This window comes from Lissotriton helveticus, chromosome 8 (genome assembly GCF_964261635.1).
Source record: "Lissotriton helveticus chromosome 8, aLisHel1.1, whole genome shotgun sequence".
Taxonomy (NCBI): domain Eukaryota; kingdom Metazoa; phylum Chordata; class Amphibia; order Caudata; family Salamandridae; genus Lissotriton; species Lissotriton helveticus.
The window spans coordinates 995,877,880-995,889,903 of NC_136069.1; the positions used below are offsets into that span (position 1 = coordinate 995,877,880).

General features: G+C 41.8%; 1 protein-coding gene across 4 annotated transcripts in view; it reads left to right on the forward strand.

Moving 5' to 3' along the window:
* The window catches only part of LOC144773050 (transmembrane protein 45A-like), a 489,234-nt gene that overhangs the window by 333,190 nt on the left and 144,020 nt on the right, over positions 1-12,024 (forward strand). For 3 of the 4 annotated variants that reach the window (XM_078657835.1, XM_078657836.1, XM_078657834.1), the window contains exon 2: positions 11,299-11,508. In XM_078657835.1, the coding sequence (XP_078513961.1) occupies positions 11,319-11,508 (190 nt within the window). In that variant the 5' untranslated portion in view covers positions 11,299-11,318. Of the gene's footprint in view, positions 1-10,418; positions 10,505-11,298; positions 11,509-12,024 lie in introns of those variants that run through there. The other variant, XM_078657837.1, reaches the window with a different exon arrangement.

Genomic DNA, 12,024 nt, shown 5'->3' on the forward strand with positions numbered 1-12,024 from the left:
TAGCGGCAATTTCCTGCCGATAAAAGCGGCGATAATGTATTGCCCTTTCTTTATAATATGGCCCCAGGTTTGCAATTGTATGGTTGGCGGTGCATGTTACTGGCAGAAGAAGACCGGACTTGTATGAAATGACATGCACCTCGCTAAATACATGTTTCTTCCACTATACCTTGGGTCCAGCGTCTTCATTCGCTTCTTTGCTTTTGTCAAGGAAGGAGAATGCAGTGGTGGATTGGGATTCTTGCAATTTGAGAGATTCCAGCGATTAGATGATGCAGAGAGACTTTTTTCAAAGGATAGAATCATGTTTAGGTCCAATAGAAGAGGATTTATTTGCATCTCATTTGACATTTCAAAAGGAGAAATATTTCAGCTGGCAGAAAGACTCAGGGGCAATGGCAGTGGATGCATTCACTCAGAAACTGGAAGTGTCAGATTGATTTGACAGCTCAGTTTTGGGTAATGCAAGTTTGGTTTCCATCAGTCTTGGAGTTGGTTGTAGAAGAACCTCTGTTAAGTCAGTCACACAAAGGAAAGTTGATAGGTGCGGATGGAGAGGATCATTCTCTGTTAGAGTCAGGTTTGCTCAACCTTCTAGTCTGGACGATATCAGGGCAAAAGAAAGGTTCCAAAGTCTTTCTGGAGAAGCTTTGCAATTGCTCAATAAATCATGTACCCCAGGAATAAAGAGGAAGCATGAAAGGGCATGGAGTGTATGGGTACGTTGGTGCATGGAAAGGGATTTGGATCCCAGGGAGGCTGATGAGGTTGAGGTAGCTAATTTTTTGACCGGATCCTTTTCTGAAGGTTTTTCATACAGGACTGTAAATTGTTTCAAGTCATTAATCGCAGCAGGTCATTTGCTGGTGCATGGTTCCTCTATTGGGGTTATAAAAGTGTTTGAGATGTTAATGTGGTTTTAAGGATGTTTAAATATTGGCCATTTAATCAATATTTAGAAATAAGGGAGCTGGCATGGTAGTTATCAACTTTATTTTGTTTAATAACTTTTAGGAGAGTGTCTGATGTTCATTCAAGCTTTGGACGTCACAAGTAGATTTTAACAACCAGACGGAGTCGTTTTTTAAGTATGGAGAAGGGCAAAGACTGGCAGATAAAAAATGTTATAAAAAATTTGAGAGTCATCAGAAATTGTATGTGATTGAATGCTTGAAAGAGTATGAGTCTAGAATGTGAGAGTTCAGTTGTTGATATCATATGTAAAACATTTTAAGGCGGTGTCGGTTGCTACTATTGCAAGGTGGGCAGGGGAGGTAATGAAAGAGTCTGGTATAAGCATTGAAAGGTTTAAGCCACATACGGTGAGAGACGGTATGGCTTCCAAGGTCTTTACAGCAGGTGCACGCTCGGAGGAGGTGATGAAAGCGGCTTAATGTTTTAACACAGAGGTTTTCAGAAAATAGTGTTTGAAACCTGTGGCACATGTTTCAACTTACACACTTTGAGACTTTGAACGTGCATAATGCTAACCCCCTGTCTTGACACAAAATTTTGATTTCATTACAAGACCGGAGGATACCATTATGCATAAACCTTTTATTGATGCCCCAACATGCAACCCCATCCTAAACCAACATTCGAAGTTGGAATCTTCAACAAAATATATAAGTCCATATCACATAAGGACATTCCTCTTTTATTTGCTGCTCATGACAAAGATAAGTACTAACGTTCTTTCATTTATGTTTACATGTCTTTATTTTCATCACCATATAATTACTTAGTAGGTGTTTTTTCTATTCTTGCCCCTTCAATTTATTGTCTGGTTTCCTGTTTTTCTTCTGTTTCTTTATTTCAGGTAAGTGCATACAGCGATATTAATTAATTGAGCTTGGACCTCAAGTGGCTCTTCTGGCTAGATTAGCTGTTTTTTTCTGACTGCTGACTTGCCCAGCATCGTACTGGTTTTGGGGAGCAACTCGCTGCTCTTGTGAGCACACTCTATCTACCCCATGGCATCCTTTTGGCATCATTAGGAGATGCTATGGGGCACGTTTATTCTGTGCAGCCTCTAGCATCGGAGATGCTAGTCTTTTTCTCTTTGCTAAGGAAGTCCTAAGCCCCACACGTAACACATGCTGGCAATTAGAAAGGACTCACTGTAGTGCGGCTACCATATTGTGTTGGGATAAAATATCGCATCGGCCCAAGCATAGCGTCGCCATGATGACAGGACTTTTTACAGTTGCCAGATAAACGCTGAATGTGATACCAGCTGAAACTGTATCTTTATGAAGCACTGGTTTCACAGGATATAAATACATTTTTTTTAAAGGAGATATTTCTGTAACCATGACATATGATTTGTTCTCTCAGTGCCCCTCTTTCTCCGGCCTTAGTGAGGACATATTTAAAAGATTTTTTTGACAGGGAACTTGAATCTTCCCTTAAGGTGGCACTAGAAGCTGTTTTTGCAAAACAGATAAGAGATACTCCTTCAAATGAGGACTATTTCTCAGTGTCTGTAGAGGATTCCCATGTATTTATTTGAAAGGGAGGTAAAGTGTCAAAAAAGTCAAAACACCTTGTAAGGGAGTAGTCCATAGTGGAAAGAAACTTGAGACATGGTAGCCTTAGCGCTACAACAGACCATGGTAGCCTAAGAGGCACAACACAAGCAGGAGCGACCATGTTGGCACAATTAGGATTTCTGTTTGTCACGGCACAAATACACAGAACAACCTTAATGGCACGATAGATGGAAAGAACTCCTGCAATACAAATTAAAATAATTTTGAGGATTATTTAGACCAAATGGAGGAACATGTATTCGATCCACAAGAGACCCCTGACACTGACTATCTTGATGATGACATAGAACAGCCTTTAACCTCAAAGGTAATTAGAGACCCACTGGGCGCAGATATGTTCGATCCCAACCTCTTTACGCACCCTCTAGGCTCAGACTGGTGGCCAATGGACCATGTTACTGCCTTTATTAAATATTGGGTGCAAAAGTCTCTCATTAAGGAGAACCACAATTGTATGAGGGCTGAACGTTCAAGACCTTTCCTGGATAATAAATTAGGAATTTCTCCCAACCTAGATCCTGAATTAATAACCTTTCTCTTTAAATTGGAAAAAGGACCCAAGGAAGGACCTGGAGCGCTTCCTTAAGCAGTGCCAGGACAAGTTATTGGACATTTTGGGTACTTTAGCCAGGATTTTAGATATGGCAGAAGAGGCAAATTACAAAGATTTTCCCGTAGAAGTAGACCTTTTGAGAGGTTGGAGCCAAAGAGGTATCTGCTTGCTTGGAAATGCTAATGTTGGGCTTATAGCGGGAAGGAGGAAGGCCATCCTTATGAGGATGATCCATAAATTGGAGGAACTAGCCAACAAAGAACACCCAGGTGTTCCGAATGGGTTGCTTTTTGGCAAAGGTTTTGTGAAATCTTGGTCAAGCACATGTCTACGTTTACTGCCTTTAGCAGAGCTCAGTCAAATATGCGACGCATTTTTAACACAAGAATGTTTGGAGGACTGACAGGAGGGGACTCGCAAAGGTCCCAGTTCTACTATCAGGAACCACGGAGCTATGGAAGGAACTTCTGTTCCAACATGGGCTTCTTCTACAGAGAGGAGTAACCCCTCTTTCCCATGGAAACAGAGTTAGATCCCAAGGCTCAGGATATCAAGGTGAGCTTCAGTCATTTAAATAGTTCTTCCCAAACAAAGGTATGGGGAAGGTTATGTTTTTTCCTCAGAAACTGGTGAATCATAACGAAACAATTCATGGGATTTACGAAATGTGTGTCAGGGACTGTCCGGGGCTATGTGGGGAACACAGTCAGGGACTTGGACAAGGACTGGGAACTGGGTAGAAGACGTACACAGAAAGGAGGAGTACAGTGCTGCCCACGATCATACAGGGAGTCAGAGGGGAAAAAGGGATCCAAAGGGGAAGCCTATAGAAGTGAACAAGATGGGTAAGACTCGGAAAGGAAGGGCACTCACAAGGCAATTTAGCATTCAGACTAACTACACCCAGGACAGACGTGCAAGACATATATATAATACAACATTAACAATAAAGGGGGGTGTGGGGTAAAGCACTCAGGAGCTCCATGGTAAGACTGAAGCTCAGTAAGTTTCTTACCTGCAATTGCTGTTTCAGATACTGACTGCAAATACCCACATGTAGGATATGCATGCAAAGGCAGGGTCTGCGGAGCTTATACCTATAGTGATGTTATAAATGTAACTAAAAGACAAAACTCACAGTGAACAAGAAACACCACCTAGGTAGTCAGCTGAGCCCACAGATCCTGGCGATCAAACAGTAACGCGCAAGGCAGTAACAGCAAAGGGGTAGAACTAAACACAAGCACAATAGACAAGGAGCTAGCAAGGAGGAGTGCTTAACAGGAAAGGAAGGAAATGACAGGGCACACTTGGCAGAAAACAGGTAACAAACATACAAGGTAACAGAAGTAAGACAGCAGAATAGAAAGGCAGCAAACTAGAACTGGAACCAAGGAAATGGGAAGCATGGCAGGGACTGGAAACGGATATACAGAAGGGGAGGCTAGAAGGGTATAATAGAATAGTGCAGGTTAAGGAATCAAAAAAAACAAAGTAGCATAGAAGGCAGTGCTGGGGCAGGAACAAGAAGTGAGCTAAGGCTCAGGAGTCAAGGCAGCACTGCAGACAGTGCTGGTTCAGGAACAGGGAACTACCAAAGCTTCAGGAGTCAAGGTAGCACTGCAGGCAGTGCTAGTTCAGGAACAGGGAAATTACTAGAGCTCAGGAGTCAAGGTAGCACGGCAGGCAATACTGGTTCAAGGAAACAGGACATAGCTACAGCTCAGGAAACAAGGAGTCAAGAGAGCACTGTAAGCAGTGCAAATCAGGAACAAGAAATAGCTAAGCCCAGGAACAAAGAGTAACTATAGCTCAGGAACTCAGGAGAAGGGAAACTGCTGCAGTTCAGGAACAAGCAATACTAATGCTATGGGGTCAGGGTAGCACTGTAGGCAGTGCTAATTCAGGAACAGTGAGAACAGCAGCAGATCAGGAACAAGGCATAATTAAAGCTCAGGAAACACTGGAAACAAGAATAGCAAAAGCTCAGGGAACTCTGGAACCAAGGATTGGTCTCACCGGTAAACAGCTACAATGGCCAACCTTTGTCTGAAGGGAGCTGGGGCTTAAAAGAGTGATTCAGAAAAGGGGGTGGTGATGAACAGAGTGTCTGAATTAAGCAGACCACTCTTACCCAGTCCAAAGATCAGGGCTTGATCCATCACCGTTTTTTAGCTCACTGCACCATCCCAGCTCAGAACCTGGCTGCATGCAAATTAGTCTGTTCCTGTCCCAGTGCATGATGGGAACAGGGCAAACCAAACTACCAAGCCAATTCTTATACTGGGAAGGAAACAAGCTTCCGGGGACCGGTTTCTGGCATTTCAGCCGTCATCGGCCCGGCTTGCTTGAATCCTGATGGTGCAATGAGCAAGGGACTCACATCTGAGTATACCCTTCCACGCTTATGGTGGACAAAATGATTCAGAAAAGGGGGTGGTGATGAACAGAGTGTATGAATTAAGCAGACCACTCTTACCCAGTCCAAAGATCAGGGCTTGATCCATCACCGTTTTTTAGCTCACTGCACCATCCCAGCTCAGAACCTGTAATCACATGCAGCTGGTGTGAGCAGGCTAGCAGCAGCCAGCCACAGGTGAGCTGAATTCCTCCACCCATCCTTGGCCTGCAGGGGTGGAGACAAAGCAGTGAGCAGGGAATTCTGGGTAATAGAGTTTCAGGCATGAGTAGGCCGGCTTTAAGTCTAAGCAGGCTGGCTTTCTCAAAACCCAGCATGGATTGGGAATGGATGTCAATTCCCAAATAGTGTCCAAATGGCTGGAAGTCAAGATATGCATGCAGGGGAGTGTCAGGAAGCATATTAGAACACTGGAGAGTCCCACAGTTCAGCCCCCTGGTGGTGGACACGAGAACATAGGGAGCGAATCATGACACTGTGTCAGGTTTCAGAATAGACTTTTAGGAAACCCTCTATCAAAGGATACAACCATGGGAGTGTCACGAGTCGCGACCAACAGAAAGAGCCCCAGACGACATGAATGAGGAATGATCTATTCCTTATCTGCATGAACCTCTTCTTTATTTACAGCCTACCTTCAGAAATGCTCAAATGGTGGAACAGTATTCATCCTATGGTAACCAGAAATACGACGATTACAAGAGCTATGGCCCCTTTAACTCTGCACTGTTTCCTGGTCATGTGACCTACGATGCGAGCGTCAGTCCCGCCCCCCAGCCTACAAGGACAGAACTAGAGACTTGAATGGAGAGTCCTCTACCGGAAGGAACAGCAGGCCCAGAGCAAGCCAAGATCATAGTGAAAAGGAAGGACGCCAATGAAGAAGAGCGCCCGATCCCAATGGAGAGACTCCCAGAGTAACTATTCACCGTATCGAAGAATTTAAAGTGGGACTCTGGGGATGAGGACGAAGGACCGGCGAAGACCGGGGAGAAGCCAGGAGGCCAAAGTTCCCACCTGTCGCCCAGCCAAGTTCCAGGAGGAGTGTGCCTTGCACAGGTAAGTGCCCAGCTTTGGGGAGGAGGTGGTAGGCGGGCAGGAGAGATAGAACCTCCCTCCAGGGGGAAAACACTCATCACCGTAAATGATGAGTACTCGCTATACTCGTCCCAAAAAATGCACTGTTTCTTTTCCTGATAAGGCCACATTAGAGAATCTTTTGCCTAAACGGGGTGAGGGAACTATCCCCTCTCTTTTTAATTCTTTGCTTTATAGTAGAAGTGGTGTTCCTCCCACACTCTCTTCCCCTGACTAAGAATCTCGTGAAAGAAAGGCTTACCAGTGCCCTTTTGTTGTTTTGTTTTTTCCCCCTCCTTCACCTGTTCTGAGGAAACGAGCCGCTGGCCTCTGTGGTGAACCCCAATACCTGTCCCTCAAGAAGAGGATAAAAGAAGGACTTTCCTGAATAATTTTTTGTATCGAACTCAGCATAAAGTATCGTAAAACTCACTCTATCAAGTCCGTGAGTGCTATATCCTGTGAAACCTTACAGGGAGGTATCGTTAGACAAAGATCAGATGGTTTTGGTAGACTCAAGTTACCCAAATGATACACAAAGGTGCAATTACCAAGGTTACAGACTCAGGTATGGGTTTTCTAAGTTCTGTTTTTCTGGTGAAGAAAAAGGACAAAAGCTGGGGTCCCTTAATAAACCTGAAGGAGTTGAACAAGTTTTTAGTGTGCAGGCATTTCAAGATGGAGGAAATCCATCTTTTACGAGACGTTTTATAGGAGAAGGATTGGTTAGTGAAGTTAGGCCTGAAAGATGCTTAATTCATGTTCCCAATGGACGATAGTTCACAGAAATACTTATGGTTCAGATGAAGAGGTAATGTGTACCATTTTTTCTGTCTTCCCTTTGGTCTATCGTCAGCTCCTTGGTGTTTCACTAAGGTACTGCCCGCTGTTGTAGCTTTCCTGAGAGAAAGGGGCGCACATTTAATAATCTATCTAGATGATACACTAGTGATATTTAAGGGTCAAGAGGAATTGTTGAAACACATGAAGTGGACAAGGGATTCCTTAGAGTCCTTAGGGTTCATTATCAATGTAGAGAAATCTATCATAATTTCAACTCAAAATGTTGGCTTTTTGGGTAGACACAATTTTTGCCCAGTTATGTCTCCCTCAGAAGAAATTGACAAAAATAAAGAAGGAAGTAAGTCACATTTTAGCAAAAGAAGTAGTGACGTTGCTATATTTGGCAGGGGTGGTTGGGTTTTTATCATCCTCCATTCAGGCCATTTCCCTGAGTCCACTTCATTACAGGGCTCTCCAGAGACTAAAAACCCTAAGATTGAGGAAGGGTCTGAGGCATGCGAATGTGATACCCCGGTCCCAGGAAGCTGATCTAGAGTGGTGGCTGAACCATCTAGAGAGGTGGAACTGCAAAACAATATTCGGAAATATTCCAGAATTTATTGTAGAATCAGATACTAGCAACCTTGGTTGGGGGCACATTTGAAGGATATAGAAACTGGAGGGAGACGATCCAGGAAGGAAAAACATTACACATAAATTGTTTGGAGCTGCTAGCTGGTTTGATTGGTTTGATGAGTTTCAAGAAAATCCTAGCAAACAGTGTGGTGTTGATTCAAATGGACAGTATATATCAATTGACCAGGGGGATCAAGAATAAAACAGCTAGCAGATCTAGCCTGGGAGATGTAGCATTTTTGTTGGGAACACAAGATACTTTTAAAGGCAGAATTTATCCCAGGTCAACAGAACCAGAGTGCAGATTTGAACTCGAGGAACTTGAAGGATTCCAGCAATTGGAAGCTAAACCCAGTGGTTTTCAAGTAAATTCAGGACTTGTGGGGTCCTTTCTAGGTAGATCTTTTTAGAAGCAGATTGACATTTCAAGGAAACAGGTATTACAGCTGAAGCCTGGATCTCAAAAACATTTTCAGTGGACCCGTTTGTTCAAATTTGGGAGGGAGAGATGTGTTTTGCTTTATCTCGGTTTGCTCTGATACAGAGAGTGTTGTTAAATTTTAGAAGAGAAAAATACAGCATTGCTCTAGTAACTCCATTTTGGACCTCTCAAGTGTGGTTCCCTGGGGTAATGGCAGAGGCAGTAAATATACCTCAGGACAGGAATGAGAGGAACACCCTTTAGTGCTAGAGGGTAACATGAACCTTCTTGTTTTTAAAGTTTCAGAGGATCAGGCAGATACTGTGGCCTTTCAGGAGAGGCTAAAAACTTAGTGGATGAATCATGGGCATCAAGTACCAGGAAAAGGCACAGAGGAGTTTGGAGAAAATTGTGTGGTTGGTGCTTGGAAAGGAATTTGGTTCCCATGAAGGCACCTGTAGTAGAAGCAGCAATCTACTTCGCTGAGCTCTTGAATTCAGGTCTGTCTTATAGACCAGTTAATTGTTACAGATCAGGTGTCTCAGCTGGACGTGCCTTGGTGAATAAATATGCTATTAGTAGTATCCTTTAGTCTGTATTGTGATGAAGGGAATAAGACTTAAACGACCACATAGGGCTAGCTATGATTCTTTATTGAACGTTAATTTGGTTTTTCATCATTTTGTGTCCTGGCCAAATAATATTGATCTTTCATTGAGGCAAATATCGTTAAAATTAGCAACCTTGCTCTGTCTAATCTTTTGGAAGAGTTTAAGAGTTTAAGCCTCTAGAGGTTTGCAATAGATTTTATTCCCCCAGATGGAATTTTTGTTGACATTTGTAAAAGGACCAAGACAATGTCTGAAAACATTTCTATCCTTTTTGCAAGAAATGAAATTGTGTTTTGTGAGCTGCATGAGAGCTTATGAGCAAAGAATGTTGGAATTCAGAGCAGATTGGAGAAGATCAATTATTAATTTCCTATGTGTAACCCTGTAAGGCAGTATAAACAGCTACAATTTCACGGTGGGTAAGAGCAGTGATGGCTGAGGCTGGAATTGACTTATCCAAATTTGGAGCTCACTCATCTAGAGGTGCGATGGCTTCTAAGGTGTTATGGTTAGGTGATACATTTGCTGACATTCTGAAGGCGCAGACTGGTCAAGTGCTAGCACTCTTGCAAAATGTTATCTAAAACCGGTGGAGAATGTGAGCAGTCTGGCGCTGGAGAGCTTTAAACATGCTTAATGGAAGCCTCCGGTCTTGTAATGAAATGGTGATTCTCCAATTAACATACAGAGAGAATCTTGATTTCATTAAAGACATTGGAGGCTAGCATTATTCCACCCACCTAGCCCATTGTATATATATATATATAAAACGTGTATACTTTACAGATTGAAATGGTTTTTCAATAGGACATATGTTTCACTTTAAATTTTCTCTTTCAGATGATTATTTCCAGTAAAACTATATTCCTGTCAAGACTCAGGAGAATCCTATGTTTTCTCACAGCCTAAAGAGGAATGTACTTCTGTGACATGGACTTTTATATTCTGTTCAAGGTTCCAACTTGGAATGTGTGTTTATGGTGTATTTAATGTTCTTTAAAGGGCTGCATGTTGGGACACCAATAAAAGGTTTATGCATATTGTTAGCCTCTGTTGTCTTTAGGCTTGCAGTATCCCACCCTCCATACAAAAAAAAGGAGAAAGTGGATTGTTTTGGTAAACAAAGTATACATTTGTGCATTAAAAAAATGATTAAATATTAAAAGATCTGCAAAAGTTATCGATAATAGGGTTGTATTATGGAGATATATTTTTGTGTAGAAAAGATGTAAGATACGTGACTGGGTTTTCTTTTTTGTTTTGTTTTGTTTCAGTAGCATGAGGAACAATTTTTGTATCTACGGATGCGGAGAGAGATTGGTTAGATTACAGCAGCGCCAAAAGAGGGAGAAGATGGACTGATGCTGTTCTTTATGGACTACGTGTTCTAGATTTATATTATGAGTCGAGTATTGTTGTACTTGGGATCTTTTTAGTGTTTGCTGCTTGGAGGTAGTAAATAAAATTAATGCATAATGCTAGCCTCTTTGTCTTTAATAAAAACACGATTCTTTATTCACTAAAGCAATGAGAATCAACATTACTGTAATAGTGTGCAGGGTTTGGTTTGGCTTGTTTGCTTTTTCTGTAGAGTGAATTAGCACAGTCTGTGCCTCGTTGTTTCTTGTTCCATTAGCTCCTTGAAAAAGTATGCAAGTAGCATGTAAAACACAAGATGCCTGGTTGGTTGGTTACACAACTTAAATTGTTATAGGAATGTTCTTTCAATAATACAAATACATACATTCAGCACATTAATGCACTAAAAACTGTAAATGGAACATTAAATTTCCGAGGTCCTTTTTAGGTTGAGCCTATTGCGGCAGCGCGCAGGCGCTGCCCCCTTTGCGAGTCATGCAGTCATCTAGTATGGAGTGGAAGCTCAGTGGAAGCTCCGCCCATTCTCCACCCATGTTTTTAATTAGCTCCTGTCATTGTCTTTCTTAAAGGCTGCTGTCTGATTGATTATGAGGCTTATTAGACCTCCTTATTATGGCCATGTGGTCATTTGTCCTTCCATGGCTACTGGCCCCTTTACTTCGAGTGTTGCATGATATGTTTTGTTTAGATTGTGAAATGGAACACAAAAATGAACTAGCTTTATAGTACTAAGAAAACGAATTATACTGCTTTTTCAAAGCCTGGCTAGCACATAGATGTTATGCTTACAATTGTTGAAATACTCACATTAAACTTAATTGGATTTTTCTATCCAGCTTTAATTAAAATGGTTTTATATTTTTTAGGTTTACATTTATAACCTATCATGGCATCCTTTATAGGCCATGCCCTTCCAGGAAGCTTCTTCCTTCTTTGGGGTCTTTGGTGGTCTGTGAAGTACCCATTAAATTATATATGTCGAAAGAACAAGAAAGCCTGTTACCTTGGAAGTAAAGCAGGATTTCAGCGTCTGGAACTTATAGAGGGGATAACAAAAGCAACATTTGCACTTATTGGTAAGTAAAGCTCTGATTCAAAACACAGGCAATGCAACTATATATTGGATTCAGGAGGGTAGACAAAGGCATACATACCACTGCGCAATAAGGCTTTTCAATAATGTAAAAGAATTGTGTGCTTAAAGGAAGAAATCGTCTCAGTGTTGGTAATTTTAACTTGCTCCTCAAAAACACTTACATGAGTTACATCATATACAATATTTCACGTAAGTAGATTACAAAGTGTTCTAACGGGAGACCATCATATATTATAATGTGTGTATTGTTGATTCTTTACAGGATTGCAGTTTGTTTATTTATAACGTATTATTCCAAGCCATTGTGAAGGAAAGTTACGATTCTATTAAGGTCGTGCTGGAAGTGATTATGCTTTACTTTAGTTACTAGTTGTCAGTAGCAGCCTTTAAGAAGACAACAAACTACAGTACCCATGAATCCGTAGCAAAAGAACTACAAAACACACAGTCATAGTAACAGCCAATAACAGGTCATTCTGGGCCAGATGTAGGAGAG